General features: G+C 41.2%; 1 protein-coding gene across 1 annotated transcript in view; it reads left to right on the top strand.

Annotated features, from left to right (window-relative positions):
• The first annotated feature begins 285 nt into the window (after nt 1-285).
• ENTREP1 (endosomal transmembrane epsin interactor 1) overlaps nt 286-20,972 on the top strand; it is a 76,737-nt gene continuing 56,050 nt past the window's right edge. The window contains exons 1-2 of the mRNA XM_005897469.3: nt 286-783; nt 14,092-14,148. Coding sequence (XP_005897531.2) covers nt 379-783; nt 14,092-14,148 — 462 coding nt within the window. The 5' untranslated portion in view covers nt 286-378. The remainder of the gene's footprint in view (nt 784-14,091; nt 14,149-20,972) is intronic.

Here is a 20,972-nt window from a genome sequence, read left to right as displayed (position 1 = left end):
TGAGGGAACCTGTTTTAAAATTGGGGCACCTCTTCTGGAGCCCCGGGAGAGAGCGCTGGTTTGGCGGAGCCCCAAAGGGTGCAGGCGCTGCGCGGCGGGACCTCAGGCCGTGCGTGGTGTGGGGGGCGGGGTGTGGGAGTGGGGCGCGCTCGGGAGGCCGGAGGCCGACCCGCCGGCTGGCAGGTGGGTGCGGCCGGCGGGAGCCGGGGCGGCGGCGGCGGCGGCGGCGGCTGCTGCGGCAGCAAGTGGTTGGGCCGTGCGCATTTTCTTCCCGCCCCCTCCGCGTCTGAGCCCGCCCGCGTGCTCAGAGCGCGGCGCTGGCGGCTCCTCTCCGCGCCCTCTGCCCGCTGCCAACGACCGCTCCTTCCCCGCTTGTCCATGTCCCTGCCTGTGGTGCTCCCGGGCTCCTGCTGCCCGGTGGCCGGGCTCTCCGGCGGGCCGCAGGCCGGGGGCCCGGGCGCCGCGGCGGCCGCCGCCCAGGAGCCGCCGCTGCCCCCACTACGGCCGCGCTGGCCCCGGGCTGCGCTGCAGCCCCCGGCGCGGCCTCGCTGCGGGGCTACCGCCGCCGGGGTGCTGGCCGCGCCGCCTGCGCTCTCCTCTCGCCGGGCCGCCGCCGCGGCCGGAGCTCCGGGCTCCGCGCTGCTGCCCGCTCGCCTGCTGTTGTCGCTCGGTCTGCTGCAGCTGATCCTGGGCTGCTGCATGGTGGCACTCAGCTTTGGGGCGCTGTCGCTGAGCAGCTCCCCGCAGGTGAAGAACTCGTGCCCGTTCTGGGCCGGCTCCTCGGTGAGTGCCGCGCGCGCGCCCCGCTCACCGCGGGGAGCAGGGATCTTGGGCCGGTTCCCTCCACTGCCTCGTGATTGATCGTCCCAGGGCTGCACTTGGGGAGGAGAACCTCTCAGACTGGTTGAAGGTTTTGGGCCGTTGAGGCTGAAAACAAAAAAAGACGTAAAGAGAGTGGAGTTCCATGGTGAATTGGGTTGCACCTGGACGGTGTCTATTTCATGTAGACTAACGGGTTTTGTTATTCCTGTCAAACTAATAGGATAAACTTGATTTCCAGCCCTTGGGGAGATTGGAAGGATGGGGGTCGGTGGCAAAAAAAAAAAAAAAAGCGGGAAGAAAATGAGTAAACTTCTTTCAGCCATTGAGTGTTTACTTCGCTGACAGCGTCCGCACCGGGAGGGCAAGGCTCTCGATCTGTTTTGTTCACCAGTTTATCAGCAGTGCCAGGCACACAGTAGGGGTATATGTGGGATGGATGAAGTGACAGGTTGGGGCACGTCACTTCTTTTATTCTGCACTGAGGCAAACGTAAACATGAAGTGTCTGGTGTAAAGTAACTCCACTGTGTTTGGGGGACGAGCTCAAGAGGTAGTAACAGTGTGTGTTAACTTGCCGTGTACTTGGTCGTTAAAGGAGGGCCCTAGGCCCGCACTGGGTTACCGGAGCCAAACAAACTGCTAGGCAGAATTTAATTCTTGAGAACATGAAGCCATCATGTGGATGAGCTTGGAGATGTCTACCCGGCTCTGCCACTGGCCCTACGGGACTGGCGCCTCCAACAGAGAAGGCTGATGTCGGGCAAAAATGTGCTGCCCTGGAGCATCCCTACTTCCAAAAGATTTCACAGCTTCCAAGGCAATCAGTGTCTTGATGTTTGTTGGGGATTGAGAGACTTGGAAACAGGTCTTCGTGAAGTGATTGTGGAAGATGAATATGAAGCAAACAGTCTTTCTCTAAATTAAATCTAAAAGCCTGGCAATGCCTATAGTTCTTACTGAGATCTGTAATGAATGTAGGATACCTAAAAGCATTGGGTGGTCCTTGCAAGTCCACACAAACCCACTTTCAAGACCAATTTTAAGAATATGGTGGTGGTTGTTGCTCACTCCTGTCCGACTCTTTGCAACCCCATGGACTATAGCCCACCAGGTTCCTCTGCCCTTGGGATTTCCTAAGCAAGAATACTGGAGTGGGTTGCCATTTCCTCCTCCAGGGAATCTTCCCCACCCAGGGATCCAATCAGGGTCTCCTGCATTCTCCTGCATTAGCAGGTGGATTCTTTATCAAGGAGCCACATGGGAACCAAAGAATTTTAAGATTATAGGGAGAACGAATTGAACCCAAAGTAATTGTTTGAATAAGAACTGTAAGAACATTAGGTATGTAGAGCCTGGCCTGGTTTTTATACTTAAACTGATGCCAGTTTGTTCTCCTTATTTTGATGCTGGATGATCTTGTGGTACGGCCTGTGCTATGGTGGGTGGAATTCACAATCTTTTATATGTGCAACATATAAAAGAAATCCCCCCTCCTAGCCCTGCCCTTGGGCTCTCCCACAGGCTTCTGGGAGTTCTTTAAAACTTCACGGGGAGGAATATTCTCAACAGGGTAGGTAGGGGTTGGATCTGTCTTGCTTCTTAGTCCACTTGTCAGACTAAATTCAGCCAAATAATGGGTGCATTTAATTTCTCTAAGTACCCTGGGCCAGAAGTGACTCTTGCCTATATTTTAGGGATTTGCTCTTTGTAAAATCATAATCTCTTGTCTTGTCAAAGATAGCTAGTTTAGGATTATTGAAAACTATTTTTTCTCTCCTAAAATTAAACCCCTAAATCAGTGTACTATTGTGAATTATATCAGAGGTAAATGCATTTTAGATGTCATTTGAGCCATGGTTAGATTTGATGAACTAACCACTTCAGTATTCTTGCCCAGAGAATATCATGGACAGAGGAACCTGGTGGGCTACAGTCCATAGGGTTACAAAGAGTCGGACACAACTGAAGCAACTTAGCACACACGCACGCATCAGATGGCAAAGGCTACTAGTTTGGGCCTGCTGGCTGGGCATGTTCTTGTCCCCAGGACCCAGCAAACCAGAGCAGGGAAAGAATCAGTGATTTGGAACTAAGTCTCTTCTATAGGGTCCTTTTTCCACCCTGTGCCCCCCAGCTCTATATGAAACTTGGAACTGTTATTTTCTGTGGCCTGTTTCTGAGGTTGTCTTCAGAATTTGCGGTGACAACAGAACCAACAGATACTGCATGTCCAGAACAACGGAATAGGATTTGAGAATGGCCTTAAGTCCCATAACTCTTTTGCGGGACAAGAGTCTCAGCAGTAGCATACCTTTTGAATTTGTGTGTGTGAGAGGTGGTTTTTTGGTTTTTTTTTTTTTTTAACTCTTCTTTATGGAAAAATTTAAATTTATTAAAAGACTGTACAGTGAATTTTCATATGCCCCTAACCCACTTGTTGCACACTCTTTTATCTGTACCTCTTCCTGGTTCTGTTGCTGGCTCTGTGTGTCCTCCTCTTCCCCCTGCACTGGGTGGCTTGTGGGATCTTCGTTGCCCAACCAGAGATTGAACCCAGGTCCTTGGTAGGGAAAGTGTGGAGTCCTAACCACTGGACCACCAGGGAGTTCCCTCTGTGTTCTGTTAACTCCAGAAGGATGGGCTTTCCAAGCAGGGTAGAAAGTAGTTTCAGCATGCTCTCCAGTCTGTTTGTCAGATTCACTTCCCGTGTTATTGTGAAACAAACCTCAGACATCATTTTATCTGTATTTCAGTATATCTGTATTTTTAAAAAGAAAATCTAAGTGGACTAGAGAGATAGCGTAGAAGTGACCAGGAAGTCTTAAGAACCTCACTCCACTTTACTATTTTATTGTGAAAATTTTAAATTTCAACACACGTTGAAAGAATAGTATAATGACCACCCTCCACCAGTGACCCATTACCCAACTTTAGTAGTTATCAACACTTACACGATCACTGTATACTCAGACTCATTCTCCCTTTGTAACACCCACTGGATTATTTTAAGGCAAATCTCCATCATTGTAATTTCAACATTAACTATGTCACAATGTATTTCTAAAAGAAAGAGACTTAATAGTTAAAGGGGAAGGGCTTGATAGCACATTGTAACTAATTTAATTACAGCTAAAGTTTTTATGAAAACTTTAAAAAATTATGACTTGAAGCTTGCAGAATTTTTTTAATGAACACTTTTGTTGAGATATAATTCACATTCCATTTAAATCTACTTAAATCACCCGTTTAAAGTGTGCAATTCAATGAATTTTATTAAATTACAGTTTTGCAACCACCCCCACGATCAATTTCAGAAAATTTTCATCACTTCCCAAAAGAAACCCTGTACCCATTAGCAGTCACACCCCTTTTCTCCCTTACTCCCTTATCAGCAAGCAACTACTTACTTTCTGTCTCTATGGATTTGTTATTCTGGACCTTTCATATAAATGAAGTCATTTGTGCCTGGCTTCTTTCACTTGGTATAACATTTTCAAGGTTCATCCATGTTGTGGCATGTATCAGTACTTCATTTCTGTTTATAACCAAATGAGCATCCATTGTATGGCTATAATGTTTTATTTATCACTCAGAATTTTGACTGGCCTATGAAAGTAGGTAGTTGAGTGGCAGTGCCAGCTTATGTGCTATGCTAAGCTAAGTCACTTCAGTCGTGTCCAACTCTGTGTGACCCCATAGACGGCAGCCCACCAGGCTCCCCCGTCCCTGGGATTCTCCAGGCAAGAACACTGGAGTGGGCTGCCATTTCCTTCTCCAGTGCATGAAAGTGAAAAGTGAAAGTGAAGTCGCTCAGTCGTGTCTGACTCTTAGCGACCCCATGGATTGCAGCCTCCTCCGTCCATGGGATTTTCCAAGCAAGAGTACTGGAGTGGGGTGCCATTGCCTTCTCCAAGTGCCAACTTAAGTCTAAGGTTACTTCAAACCCACGTAAGAACACAGTAGAAAGATATCCTCATATTTCAAGTTTTGAATAACCATTATATGCCTGAGTCTGCTATAGCAACTAAATCAGCAAATCTTTTGGCTTCAATAAAAGTTTTGCTCATATATTTGATACAAAATTAAGAGCCAAATATATTCATCTGAGGCTTCTCTGGTGGCTTTCCTGTTGGCTCAGATGGTGAAGAATCTGCCTGCAATGCAGGAGACCGGGGTTCAATCCCTGGGTCAGGAAGATCCCCTGGAGAAGGAAAAGGCAACATACTCCACTATTATTGCCTGGAAAATCCCATGGACAGAGGAACCCTGCTGTCTGTGTTCCATGGGATTGCAAAGAGTTGGACATGATTGAGGGACTAAACAACAACAGCAACAGATTCATTTGAAAGGACCATTTTGGTTTTTTTTTTTAATTTTTTTTTTTTGAAAGGACCATTTTGTTAAACACACTGTAGTTAAGGATATTTTCCAATGTATACTCCTGTAACTAGTCTCACCTTCAGCCTGAGATTTGGAGGCTTCCTTCACTTGTCTGAACCGTGAGGGCGTATTTTACCTGTTGTAATATATATTTAAGAATTAGCAAGTCCTATAAAGACTCTTTCCCCATAGTTCACATTCTTAACTTTCAGCAACTTGAAGGGAGTGTTTTTAATGTGCTTATTTTTGGGGGGGCACTCTATGATCATCTGTTTCCTTGATGATGTCCTTGACTAATGACTCAATCTATTATTATTCCCGAAGTTCATGAAGCTAAGAGATTAGACACTTTAAAAACATACTGAAGTTTGATCCAGGTGGGTGGCACAGGGAGGATTTGAATGTCCGTGTTCAGTCCGTGCTGTCTTGGCTCCCGGTTTGGAGGCATAGTTAGTTAATATTACTTAGATCCCACTGAGATTACAGAGACCAGCCTACCACACTTTTAGGTTAATGAAAGAGTAGAGAGAATTGCATTGTTTTCTGTCTCCCTCAAAAACCAAAATTCCTGACCCTAATGACATGTAGGATCCTTGGGAGATATTTCAGGCAAGTGGTAGAGAATTAGTTACTATTTTTTGTTCTTCTCTGGGGACCCTAATGGCATTTATCATCATTCATGTCTCTGTGTTGAAGTCACTGACCTGAGCTCATGGTCACTCCTCGCTTGATTCTGTGATTCTTTGGCAAGATTCCAGTTCCTTATAAAGACACAGACATTGGTGAAGCTTAAGGTTAATCTTTAAAAAGTTTTACAATGACAAAATGTAAAAAGTGAATGGTTCAAAGGGGAAACTAACACAAAAATTCTAAAATCTCAACCAGTCAAACAATAGTACATACATTTTTTCTATCGTGGTCATCAAGTACTACTTTAATATTGCAGCAGTTTTTTAAAGTATAAACTTTGAGATGAATTTCATTTTCTTTGGTCCTTTATTTTACACAACAGCAGAGTCATAAGTTCTTGAGCAAATGTTCAGCCTCTCAGCCTCAGTTACTCATCTATAAAAATGAGTGAGATGATTCTTGCCTCAGAGTTGATTTTGTTAAAGTATAATTAGAGAACATTTAGGAAAATGCTTTGTTGCTGAGCACTAACACCAGGCCTGGTACATACTAGAACTTCTGTCAGTGTTTTTTAAACATAAGGATAATATTTAATTAAGGTAAGGTGAACAGATTAGTTTTTGTGTTTTGTTCTGTGGGATATTGTGGTAACCAACAAGCATACACAAGAAATACCCAGTTGTCCACTTTGTCAGATCTTTTACTGAGTTGCCCTGGGCAGATAAAGAATGATACATGCACATATACATTAAAAAAAAATTCCCAATATAAAAGCTATAGGGCAAGATAGGTTATTAAGAGGTGTGAATATTGTGTTTTTTTACAAGGTAAATATGGGATGTCTATAATATGACCTTTTTTAACTCTGTATTTAGATACAACAACTTTTAATGAACAATTCAGAGTTCAGAACATTTTTGCACTGCAGCATGTTATTGGATTCCTGGAGCAGGAAATGGCAACCCACTCCAGTATTCTTGCCAGGTAATTCCATGGACAGAATAGCCTGGTGAGCTACAGTCCGTGGGGTTGTAAAGACGTGACTGAAGTGACTGAGTACGCATGTGTTAATGGATTAAAACAGAAGAATAGGGTAGTAGAATTATTAATATATGCTTTAGACTTTAGTGATTTGATTTTTAAGCTGAAAAGTTCAGGTACATTCACAATATATGGTGGGTAACAATGATTCTTGCCTGGAGTATCTAAATATCCTTCTTTACAATGTTAGAAAAAAAGAAAGGCCTCTGCTTTTCACTATGAGCTACAAGGAGTGGGTTTCAAGTGAGTGAAACCAAACTTGTAATAAATCTCATTATAATAATATAGAGATAACTTGATATTAGAAAATAGGTTCTTCCCTATTTATTCAGAGCATGTTGTATCTTGCACTGGGCAGAAAGAATGCTAATGGAGTTGCTTTTTACTGTTGCTCTACTCTTTTAAGAAGCACAGGAGTGAAAGTGTGTTTAGGCTTACACAGTCATCTTTGAGCAAGTTGATTTCCTGTTTTTGACCTTCATTCATTCATTTATTCTTTATCCACTCATTCACTCATTGACTCCGGCCATAACTAACTGAGTGCCCCTATGAGCCTTTAGTGATACTTGAGTAAATACTCAGAGATCCAAGTCCTCATGAGATTGTGAGTGAGTGTAAAACACAATTGAACAAATAGTAGCATTATGGAGTAATGAAAGGCCAGTGTTAGGGCCCTTCTTGAGTCCCTTCTGATGCAAGTCCAGCTGCTGCTGCCCCTGAGGAGAGTGGAGGTATTGAATACACTGTATCTTCCTTTTCACGTCCCATCCCCTCTCCCCAATCATGAATTCCACACCTTTCCCCAAAATGTGAACCTCCATTTCTTAAGTCTTGAGCTCTTAAAGGATTCATCCCTAGCTGCAACACTTTTGTTCAACATTCCAGGGCTTCTACCTATGCAGTCCTACTTCCTCTGCTTCCCCTTCTCCATCTCATCAGTCACAGAGTTTCTCTCATGTGTTAGGGCTTACTTAAGCTTAAAGAAAGGGAGAAACTGAGTAGAAGCTGGCGTGAGACTTTGTTGCAGGGTTCAGGACTGAACAACTCCCCACCTACGACTGGAATATAGTTTCTTGAAGCATCCATAAAAAGTGCTGTTTGCAAAAATCCTCCTGAAATTTAAAGTGGGTGTGTGCTAAGTCTGCAGAACAATTCAAATGGAAATGATATCTTTAAGTATTTTGTCTTCCAACTCATGAATGTGGTATAGGTCTTGATTTATTTGGATCTTTATTTAATATTGTTCAATAAGGTTTTATTTCTTACTACTGAGGTCTTAACGTTTTTTTGTCATATGTATTTTGAGATTATTGATATTTCTTATTTGTCAAATACATTTTGTACTTTTTTAACAATTATGTTTTAAATTTAGTTTGCTCATACATGGACTTCCCTGGTGGCTCAGATGATAAAGCATCTGCCTACAATGCAGGAGACCTGGGTTCAATCCCTGGGTTGGGAAGATCTCCTGGAGAAGGAAATGGCAACCCACTCCAGTATTCTTGCTTGGAAAATCCCATGGATGGAGAAGCCTGGTAGGCTACAGTCCATGGGGTCACAAAGAGTCAGACACGACTGAGAGACTTCACTTTCACTTGCTCATATGTGCTAAGTTCTCCCTAAAAGAAAAAAATAAAGAAAGCTTAGTTCTTTTGTCCCAGAGACCCTTCATTTGAAATTGTTTCTGTCACGATCTATCAAAATATTTTATTTATTCATGTATTTATTTATACACATATGCTCCTTTCAACTTTAACAATACTACTCCTGGGACTTTTTTGTAAATGTCCCAGAAATGAAAAGCACTTGTTTGTAAGGATATATGTCCTTGATGTTTATTGCAACATTGTTAGTAAGGGTAATAAATTGAAAAAAGAGTGAATACCCATGAATATGCAGATGATTGAATATATTAGGTGCTGGCTATACAAAGGAATATTATGTAGCCATTAAATGGAAATGAATAAGAGCTAGTCCGGTAAGCATGAAGTGATTTCCAATGAAGTATTTGTTGAGAGATAAAAAGAAGAGGAGGAGGAGTGTCTTTTATGATTTTTTTGGTAAGAATCACACCCCTGTGCCTGTGTGTGTATACTTAAAATCCAGGTAGGGAACCTGAACCGCAAGGCCTCATGGATTTCAAGTTCCAGGTTGTAAGTAGAAGCAGCCCAGGCCCTCTAGACCAGCAGTCCCCAACATTTTGGGCACCAGGAACTGGTTTTGTGGAAGACAGTTTTTCCCACAGATGGGGAGGGGATAATTTCAGAATGACTGATGCTCTTTATGTTTATTATGCCACCCCTGATCTAACAGGAGGCAGAGCTCTGGCGGTAATGCAAGCAGTGGGGAGTGGCTGTAAATACAGATGAAGCTTCATTCACTGGTCCTCTGCTTACCTCCTGCTGTGTGTCCCGGTTCCTAACAGGCCACAGACCAGTACTCACCCAGGGGTTGGGGACCCCTGGTCTAGACGAGCCCCACCAAGTATGTTTCCTGGAAGAAATCATTTAAAGGAAGGAAATATCCTATTGAATTTAAGATGATGAAAGTATATAGTGCACAAAACAGGCTGCTGATAGTATGTTTAAACATAGATATATACAAAGAAGCAGTCCCCTGTCTGCCCATATGTATTTCTCGTCCTCGATATAAGTGGGTAGACTTGTCCTCTGCTGGTTTGTTGTGAAATGATTGCCTGCAGTCAATAAATGGAGAATTGAGAGTGTTGCAAGCAGGCCTATGAGCTTTGGATTTCAAGTGGCCCTGTAATCCTTAGAGTTAAAGAAGTTCTTGTGAAATAGTGCATTGGAGTGATTTTGGTAAAAAGTGCATTTGAAAGAAAGTCCTCATAACTGCCTTCAGGAGATTCACTTTACTGCATACACAAAGATAAATGTGTTCCGATGGCATCAGAATGTCCCTGGGCTGAATAATTACTTTGCTCATCCTTTCTGACCTGCTTATGAACTGTTTTATTTAAAGGGCTGATGGTGGCTTCCACCTTGCGCTTTGGCAAAATGCTGGTTCTTCTTTACTGAGGATGTTTAGGTTGTTTACTGACATATCATTCTGCAACATGAGATATTTCTCACTGTATTCCCGCCCCCTTTGTGGAATAAGTGTTCAAGAACATTTTCAAATTGCCAATCGTGTGACAAGTGCTGTACTAGGAGCTGGGGATTCAGAGAGACAAGACAGGAGTTCACAGTCAGTGGGCAAGACAAAAATGATACGATATTTTGGGGGTAGAAAAATTATGTGTAGAGGGCTTCTAGGAGGGTGAGGTGTTGAGATTAATAAGGATTAACAGAGAAAGTGACTGTGAGTTGGGACCTTGCAAAATGCATAGGCGTTCTCAGGCAGGAGAGTGGAGGGGAGCTGAGAGATTTCAGTGGCAAAGAGAAGCACGGAGTCCTAGAATGTCTAGAGCCTAGCCAGTCTGAGGAAAGACAAGTATGCCTGGAAGGAGGGTGTGTGGTGGGTGGACCAGGGATATGTGGAAACCAGGCTTGAGAAGTAGGCAGGAGAAGATCCTGAAAGGCCTTGTTTACCATTTTGAGGAATTGACTTGCCCCGTGAAGGATGGGGCTTCCCAGTTGGCACTAGTGGTAAAGAACCCACCTGCCAATGCAGGAGACTTAAGAGACGTGAGTTCTATCCCTGAGTTGGGAAGATCCTTGGAGAAGGAAATGGCAACCTGCTCCAGTATTCTTGCCTAGAGAATCCCATGGACAGAGGAGCCTGGAGGGCTGCGGTCCCTATGGTTGCAGAGTCAGAAACAACTGAAGTAACTTAGCACGCACGCATGTAGGATGGGTACCCACCTAATGAAGGGAGGGTTGTGGCCGGGCATTCTTCTTCTTTTTTAAACAAAAACGACTTTTATTTTTTACTTATGGCTGCACGGGGTCTTGTTGCTGCACTTGGACTTTCTCTAGTTGTGGTGAAAGGGCCCATTCTCTAGTTGAGGTATGCAGGCTTCCCACTGTAGTGGCTTTTCTTATGGAGCACGGGTTCCAGGTGAGCGGGCTTCAGTAGCTGTGGCTCACTGGCTCTAGAGCACAGGCTCAGTAGTTGTGCTGCATGGGCTTAGTTGTTCCACGTCTTCCCGGACCAGGAATTGAACCCCTGTCCCCTGCATTGATGGGCAGATTCTTTACCCTTGAGCCACCAGGGAAGCCCCAAATGTTCTTCTTATGAGGCTGACTTTGGCTACAGATTAGGTGCTACTGAGGGCCAGAAGCCTGGATGGGAAATACTGATTCCTTCATTTATTATAAGGTAGGCTACTTTCTGTTTGTGTGTTCTTAACTGACCTTAAGAAAAAACATACAGTCAGTGAAAACATTTTAGGACCATGGACATGAAAGATAGTCCAAGATGGTCTACCAGGGCCCATGTAATCAATAGGAATATTAAATGTTTGAGGTAAAGGCCTTTGAATTTCTTGTATTTTTAAAAATATATACTTTAACAGAGCTAGAACAAATAATCTCACAATTTGTATGGAAATACAAAAAACCTCGCATAGCCAAAGCGATCTTGAGAAAGAAGAATGGAACTGGAGGAATCAACCTACCTGACTTCAGGCTCTACTACAAAGCCACAGTTATCAAGACAGTATGGTACTGGCACAAAGACAGAAATATAGATCAATGCAACAAAATAGAAAGCCCAGAGATAAATCCACGCACCTATGGACACCTTATCTTTGACAAAGGAGGCAAGAATATACAGTGGGTTAAAGACAATCTCTTTAACAAGTGGTGCTGGGAAATCTGGTCAACCACTTGTAAAAGAATGAAACTAGGACACTTTCTAACACCATACACAAAAATAAACTCAAAATGGATTAAAGATCTCAACGTAAGACCAGAAACTATAAAACTCCTAGAGGAGAACATAGACAAAACACTCTCTGACATTCATCACAGCAGGATCCTCTATGACCCACCTCCCAGAATATTGGAAATAAAAGCAAAAATAAACAAATGGGACCTAGTTAAAATTAAAAGCTTCTGCACATCAAAGGAAACTATTAGCAAGGTGAAAAGACAGCCTTCAGAGTGGGAGAAAATAATAGCAAATGAATCAACCGACAAACAACTAATCTCAAAAATATACAAGCAACTCCTACAGCTCAACTCCAGAAAAATAAATGACCCAATCAAAAAATGGGCCAAAGATCTAAATAGGCATTTCTCCAAAGAAGACATACAGATGGCTAACAAACACATGAAAAGATGCTCAACATCACTCATTATCAGAGAAATGCAAATCAAAACCACTATGAGGTACCATTTCACACCAGTCAGAATGGCTGCAATCCAAAAGTCTACAAATAATAAATGCTGGAGAGGGTGTGGAGAAAAAGGGACCCTCTTACACTGTTGGTGGAATGCAAACTAGTACAGCCACTATGGAGAACAGTGTGGAGATTCCTTAAAAACTGGAAATAGAACTGCCTTATGATCCAGCAATCCCACTGCTGGGCATACACACTGAGGAAACCAGAAGGGAAAGAGACACGTGTACCCCAATGTTCATTGCAGCACTGTTTATAATAGCCAGGACATGGAAGCAACCTAGATGTCCATCAGCAGATGAATGGATAAGAAAGCGGTGGTACATATACACAATGGAGTATTACTCAGCCATTAAAAAGAATACATTTGAATCAATTCTAATGAGGTGGATGAAACTGGAGCCTATTATACAGAGTGAAGTAAGCCAGAAGGAAAAACACCAATACAGTATACTAACGCATATATATGGAATTTAGAAAGATGGTAACGATACCCCTGTGTACAAGATGGCAAAAGAGACACTGATGTATAGAACAGTCTTATGGACTCTGTGGGAGAGGGAGAGGGTGGGAAGATTTGGGAGAATGGCATTGAAACATGTAAAATATCATGTATGAAATGAGATGCCAGTCCAGGTTCGATGCACAATACTGGATGCTTGGGGCTGGTGCACTGGGACAACCCAGAGGGATGGTATGGGGAGGGAGGAGGGAGGAGGGTTCAGGATGGGGAACACATGTATACCTGTGGCGGATTCAGTTTGATATTTGGCAAAACTAATACAATTATGTAAAGTTTAAAAATAAAACAAAATTAATTAAAAAAAAAAAAGAACTTTTTGTAAATAGAATCAGAGCAGGAAGTATGCTTTTTTATGCCTGGTATCTATTGTTCAGGATCATGTTTTTGAAATTCATGTTGCTGTTAGATGTATTAGTAATTTCTTTCATTGCTGAGTTGTATTCTTTCCTACGGGTATTCTATAATTTGTTTACCCTTGGATGGATATTTCGATTGTTTCTAGTTTTTGGCTATCATGAATAACCTGTTATATATATTCTGTGCAGGTCTTTTTTTGGTGGACATTTGTTTTTTATTTCTCTTGGTACAATAATGAGGAATGGAATGCTGGATTGTAAGAGAGATATAGGTTTAGTTTTTATATGAAATTGCCAGAGACCTTTCCAAAGTGGCTTCATCATTTTACGCTTCCACTATTTATGAATGAAATTTCTGATTGCTCCACGTTCTCCCCATATTCTCTCAATATTTGGCATTGTCAGAATTTTAAAATTATAGCCATTTATAGTGGTTAATTAGTGCTATCTCATGGCGGTTTAATTTGTATTTCTCTGATTACTAATGATGTTGAATTTTTCATGTGATTATTGACCATTTGTATGTCTTTGTAAAGTGTCTGTTCAAGTCTTTTGCTTTTAATATTGAGTCATGAGAATTTTTAATGGATACTATGTATAACTCATTGTCAGATATATGTGTTGAGAACATTATCTCCAACCTATGTTGCTTTTTAAGAAGTTTTTGATTTTTGATGTAATTCAGTTTTAAAATGTCTTTGCTTATTCCCATGGTCGTGATGGTAATCTTCCATGTTTCCTTCTAAAAGTTTCATAAGCTTTAGCATTTATATTTAGATCTCAATAAACTTTGAGTTAATTTTTATATTTGTTGTGGGGTAGGGATCAAGGTTCATTTTTTTTTCCTGTATGAATATCAATTTTAGCTCCATTTACGGAAACAATGATCTTTCCACCTTGAGTTGCTTTGGTTCTTTTGTTAGAAATAAATTGACCATATGTGTTTCAAAAAAAAAAAAAATATATATATACTTTAGAGATCGGGGATTAGTTATTGGAACTTTTCTAGATTTCTGATACTGTTTGTCCTTGTAGGTGATACTCTCTGGAATCATAGGATTAACAACATGGAAGCGACCTATGATACTCCTGGTATGTACTGATCTTATAAATTTTTACCCTTTGTAAAATGTGCAATTTATGAAGTCTATAGAAACAAACTGTTGAAATGCTAAAGCTTTCTTGTTCCTTAAAAAAACAAGTTAACAATGGACACTGTTATCCAGATGTTCTCATAACAGTAAAGTGAGATGATAATTTTGCTATACGTGTGTTTCAAGTTCCAGGATTAGCTCTATTGTAAAGATATGACAAACACAAAGCAAAGCAAAACTAAACGGCTTACTCTGAACATTTTGAACATACACAGAAGTGGAGGGAATGATATAATAGACTCCCTGTACCGGTCATTCAACTTCAACAATTATCAATTCTTAGCCAGTCTTGAGGAGGTTCTCCACATTCTTTTTCTTTCTCATTCTTTTAAAGGAAATCTCAGCTTCAATCATGAATACATTATTTTTTATTGTTATAATGTTTTGGTTGGATAATCTCAGAAATTCCTTGCTTAGATTCCCTATATTCTCTCTTTATCACATCTATTATATTTTATCACATATATTTTCATGGCAGTAGACTTTGTTCTCTTTTAAGGTATTGAGGTAAAACTCACATAGTATAAAATGAACCATTTTAAAGTGTACAGTTCATCCTTTGTTTTTATTTGCTGTGTCCTTTTGATCAGTAAATGTTATAAAAAATAGACAAATGCGCAGAGAGGCTAACGTACAAGGATGAGGTAGAGGATCTAGGAATTTGATATGAAGTATAATTTAAAATTATTTTTTCTGTATTGCATCTCCTCTTATTTTTCTCCCATCCATTTCAAAATAGGGTTAAATGATTTTCTAAACTCATTCTGTAAATATACTTAATATAGCCAGACTGTCATCCTTCAGACTACTGTTTGCAAGGTGATGGGTACAAATATAAAACTAGTTAAATTCTTACATACAAGGAGGAGAAGCTCATTTTAAAATACAATGAGAATAATGGTACTGTGTTGATGGTCTTGAAAAACTAACCTGGAGAGTTTTCAGACCCAGAAGACAATGCAGGCAACATTTTATAACATTTCACATCTCTTTGCTAATATTTCCAGAAGGAGCAAATTACTGATGCAGTATTTTAATATATTAGACAGCAGGATAGGAGAAAAGGAAGCTTTGGATGAATCTTGTGGCATGTGCTGGGGTTTGTTTTGCAACAACTCTCTAGGTTACAGTCTCTGCAGAAAAATGTTTGACGGTGTTCAGTGTTTATGCTAGTATTTCACTATATGCGTCATCTTTGCACTGTCCTTTTCCATTGGGTCATTATTGAAATGCTCAGTGACCCTCAAGTATTTAAATAAATTAAAAGCAGAAAACTATCTAATCTAATGCTATTTGTACTTTTAAAATTTCAAATGGTGAGGAGAGTGACTGCTTGTTCTAGATAGATATTAAGAAAGTCCACCTTTTAAAACATTTCTTTCTTTAACACTGTTTTCTTGTGGAAAGGTGCCTTGTGAATTTATTCTGTGAGCTCAAGCAATTTTAACTGAAAATAACCCCAATAAAAATGTATTTCTCATCTTTGTTGATAAGTATATGAACTTTGTGACAAAGTTGTAACCAGTTTGTGCGTATCACGTTGTGCCTGCTTTTTCTGTTTAATATTAAATTAAGTTCATATCAGTAGCTATTATGTTTTCCTGAGCAAGGATTTCATATGCCTATCAGTTAGAATTGCTAAGTAGCTTTTTGTCATATTTCTGTATTACCTTTGGTTGTTGAGTCTGTTGGACATTTGAGCTTCTGTGTTTTGACTGTTAAGAATATTTAGAAGGCCATTTAGTGATTATTTTGAAATGTTAATTAACATCAATTTATAAAGAAGATAAGTTAATTGACAGGAATTGTGCAAAGGAAAACTTTCTGAGTGTATCAGTAGGTCATTTGAGCCTTATGTATGTGTTAATCAGTTGTGTCTAACTCTTGGCGAGTTAGACACGGACTGTAGCCCACCAGGCTCCTCTGTCCATGGAATCCTCCAGGCAAGAATACTGGAGTTGGTTGCCATTCCCTTCTCCAGGGGATCTTCCCAATGCAGGAATCAAACCTTGGTCTCCTTCATTGCAGGTAGATTCTTTACCGTCTTGAGTCACGAGGGAAGCCCACTGAACCTTACTCAGTATAATAAAGGAAAAAAAACAGTCTGTGTGAATCTTAATTGTATATCATTATAACCTGTGCCAAATGATTTTGTTATGTAAAAAAGCAAAATGAAAAAAACTGATGTGCCAGTCAGACACTCCTAGTTTGAGTCCTAGCTAGCCACTTGACTTTCCAGTGTCTAGTTTTCTTTTCTGAACAGAGAGGATACTCTAGTGACACCATGGGGTGGCTCTGCCACCCTCCCCAACCCCCCCCCCCAGTGGATACTTTTTTTTTTTTTTTAACCGCACAAGCATTGCCCTTTGTGAGTTTAGGGAATCTGCGGTTGGATGATTTAAGTGGGAAGCTGTGTTCATTAGAGAAACCAGAAGTGCCCATGTGTTTTCACCAGCTGAGCTGGTCCGAGTTACAGCCCTACCCACCTGCACATCCCACACTCAACCTACAGAGGCGCCTTCTGACCCTGGCACAGCCAGGCTGTCCTTCAGAGACTAGGACCATCTGCCCAGAGCTGTTTGTTTAGCTGCCTCCTCTTCTGGGTCTCAGCTCAGCAGTCATTTTGGGAGAGAGATACCTTCCTGAACCACCCGATTGAGTGGCCCCTCTTCCATGCCCCTCACTGGGTCCCAACCTCTGAGTACTGGCTCCTCGGTCTGAGAGCAGCCTGAGTGCTTTGCTGGGTGAACCTCTCCTGTGACCCCCAGTAGATGGTCAGTCAGTTCTGTGAGGACAGGGGTCTCTCCCCAGGACCAGTGGGCTCAAGACATATTTATTTCTGAACAGTGGGGTTACTCTTGCAACCAATAAGCTGTTTAGGTTCTGGGCTGGTTCTCAAAGTTTCTCTTTTTGTCCTAAATGTTTCTCACTTGTTTTTGTTCTCTGAACTTTGTGTTTACCTGCTTTTAACTTTAGGGGGGTTAGGGAGTATTTTGGCTTTTCAGGGGCTTTCCAGTGGCAGGCTGTTCTCTGTTTTGAGTTGCTGTGGGCACACTGGTCTAGAACACTTGAGCACTTCCTTTTCAGAGCTGTTTGCATTTGTGCTCCTTTTTGTTTGTTTCAGTGATTACATCAGGTTTATACTGGTTTGAACAAAGAAGGGTTGGTTTGACCTAGTTCCTTCAAACTCTAGTTTTCATGGAAACTCAGAGTTGGAAACTTCCATTTACTGAGTCCTCTTTTATTGATAAAATAAAAGTCCTTCCTTTTATTGATAAAATACTCAGATGCCAGAACAAAATACAATGTTGGGAGATACTTTGTGAATGTTTGTATCTGTTTTGGCTATGACTGGAATTAGAATTGGGGGTATGTGTATGTTTGTGCATTTGTGTGTGTGTGTTCTATCAAAAATACTTGTATAGTTTCCATTAAGATTAAACATTTTTAAAAGATGGTTTTATTTTTTTCTAGTTATCATTCATTTTTTCATTCTAATAAAATATTGTAGATTTGTTTAGAAATCATAGATTCAGTGCTGGGAATGACCTCAAAGACTGTCTTATCTAGGCACCTCAGTTGGAAAATGGAGTTGTCTTGGTAAGATAGTTGCAGAATGGGTTGACTGGACCTGATATCCCAGGTAGAGAGCCCCTGTCTCAGCCAGGGAAGTTATTTTCTTATTGGATTTGCACAGTCAGTAATGAAACCATGCTAAGACTGGAATAGTACAAGCTTTAATTGATGGACAGAGGATAGAGAAGAGGGAACCTAGTTCACAAATCAACTTCTCAACCCAGTTTGGGTGAGAGACAGCAAATGTAATGGAGAGTTGAGGTAAAAGGGAGGGCATTGGAAAGAGTGGATAGAATACCCATGTGTTATCCAAGAATGGGGTAACAAGTTCCAGGGGACCTGGAACTAATGCAGCTCTTCTTTTCAGTCCTTGCATGGGCTTTTCCAGGTGTTGTCATAGCCATCATCAAGTGTCATGGTGCTGGTGGTGTGTCATAGCATGCTAATGCATTACAATGAACATATAACGAGGCTGAAGTTCTACTAGAGGTCAGCCTTTGTTTTTCTTTTTTTCTTTGCAGCTTCCTCCTGAAACTCAAAGATTAAGACTCATTGGTTTCTGTTTGAGGGAGTGGAAGGGTCTCACTCTGGGGCAGCAACCTCAGTGACTGGTGTTTTTCTTTGGTGGTATACTTGGTAAGAGTCGCCACTGTGAAAGCCCAGTCAGGCATGCTGCCTACAGTTTTGGTTGCTTATGAAGTGCTAATTTGAGCTATAGTTATTTTTATTTTTCTTGTCAGTTTGAAACAGAGGGGATGAATATGACCTTCAATGACTATCAAAAACAGTTTTATTCTCTAGTACCAAGAATGAAGAAGATTCTTCCCCAGTGATGTTCTGGGGTTATGTATATGGTTTATTCTCAACTGCAGGTCCTGTTGATTTGAATTCTAGACTAAAAATAGGAGAAGTAAGTGAATTGGCTCTTTTTAGAAAATGATCCATCAGTTTCTCTTCTAACTTCAAGATTATAGTATTTAGGGTAAAACCTCATTCCCCAAAGAGCCTCAAAAAGTGGCATGCATAACGTATACAGAGATTTTATTCCCCCTCAGCTAATGGTCCCAGTAGGCTAGGCTGGTAAGATGGTCCTGCTTCATGAAACCATTTGGGGATCCAGTTTCTTTCCATCTTATTGTGCCTCACAGGAAGAGTAATGGAACATCCAGACCCTTTTGTCAAAAGAGATTGACAAATTGGCATCACTAGATAGTCAGAAATATACATATAGGTGGGTTATAGTGCAGGATAGGTAGTGGCCCTTTCATTCCTGATGATATAAAGAACAGGAGGAGGGCAGAATACCTCGGCACAGTTCAGGAATCTGTACATTTATAAAAGGAACTCTGAAGCTCTGGCTTGTGCAGTTTGGTTCTTTCAAGTACATTTCACGGTTGTTAATAATTTGGAATGAACTCCCTGGTTTGAAAGTTCAAGAAACCTGCATTTTAATGCTGACATGTTACCACTAATTATTGGATGGTCTTGGGGAAATCTCTTGATTTCCCCTTCTATAAAATGAGAACTCAGAACACTCTCTTTAAGAGTCCTTCTGGCTCTCATATTATAGGTGTCCAAAATCCTCTTTAGTTACCTGGAAGGTGTTTTAACTTTAGATGTTCATTTCCACCAGGTTATTGTAAACTCCTGCGTATAAAGTGAAATATGATTGTTTCACACTTGGTATTTTATATTTATCTTTGGCTGTGTTGGATCTTCGCCACGGCATGTGGGCTCTTCTATAGTTGTGGTGCCTGGGCTTCTCTCGTTGCTGAGCGGGCTTAGTTGCTCCAGGGCATGTGGGATCTTAGTTCTCCAACCAGGTATCAAACTCATGTCCCCTGCATTGGAACATGGATTCTTAACCACTAGACCACCAGGGAAGTCCCTACACTTGGTGTTTTAAGGCATAAAAATGGAGGGCTTTTCTCACTCTTTAGAATTATTAATACTACTCTCTTGTATGCATATAATGCATAAGAGTTTACCAGGTTCTTTCATTTACCATTCTTGTGTGATTTCTATGGCAGGTGTTTTTCTTGTTTTGTAGATAATGAACCAGTGGCTCAAGAGTTAACTGGCTTGTCCACTTCCCAAACAGATGAACTATTATTAGAAAGAACCTAGGAGCTTTGATTCCTAGTCCATTGCTTGTTTCATAGTGCTAGTACATCACCTCCTCCATTGGCAAATTAGTAGGTATTTCTCTGTGGCCAACAGTGCTGTGTGTGTGTAACATAATTTACATAAGTTATTTCCTTAGTGCTGACTGTCTACTTTTTTCCCCCGTTCCCAAGTGGCAAAAGCTTAAGGAATTTTGCCCTTGACTCAAAAGTATTAGACAGAAGGTGACAGAAGGTCAAGTTTTGGGACTTAGTCTTGTCACTTTCAATCAGTGAACGGATAAGGAATTTATCCACTCAGTTTCCTCATCTGTACAGTGGGAAATCAACCATCCCTCAGGATCTCAGTGAGGAACAAAAGACACGAATGCACAAGGAAACTACAAAATGTAAGGTGAGGCAAGCACATTATGCATGTTTTTCATCATTCACTGAGGAAATCAGTCTCCAAGATCTGATCTCTCAGTTTAGTGTGTCATTAAGTGATCTGTCGCAACAAAATATGCATTTAGGTATCATGAAGTTACCTAGACTGGGTTTGGCAATAGACTTATCTATTGGCAATAGAGCTGTTATTTCTCTGCTCTGATTGCCTCACCCTGGAGGAAATCAGAAATGAGAAAAAATTGTGGAACTCCTTTCTGGGAAGAATCAAGGCTTTGCTTTACAAAATGACCTAAGCCATTTGCTCATGCTCTCATTATTAGCAAGTTTAGTTTGGTAGCAACAGGTAGCTGTGAAGGCTTTGAATTAACCTTCCTGCCAAGTTGATTGTTACAGTGAAAGTGAACCCCTGCCCTCTGACCAAATTTTGCTACACAAGCAATTATTAGCCAACAGAAAAAAAAAAAAAAAATGTTCATGCACTCTGTTCTACAAGCTTAAACGATAAACTGCAATTTTTATCAAGCTTACAGAACAGCACGAACAGTTTTTTTTTTACCTGTAATATTTGTTGTATCCCCTTGTCTCTAATGGGATTCCCAGGTGGCTCAGTAGTAAAGAAGTTGCTTGCAATGCAGGAGACGTGAGTTCAATCCCTGGGTCAGGAAAATCCCCTGGA

Source organism: Bos mutus, chromosome 8 (assembly GCF_027580195.1).
Source record: "Bos mutus isolate GX-2022 chromosome 8, NWIPB_WYAK_1.1, whole genome shotgun sequence".
Taxonomy (NCBI): domain Eukaryota; kingdom Metazoa; phylum Chordata; class Mammalia; order Artiodactyla; family Bovidae; genus Bos; species Bos mutus.
The sequence above is the reverse complement of the archived record's forward strand: the minus strand, read 5'-3'. Positions and strand labels throughout refer to the sequence as shown.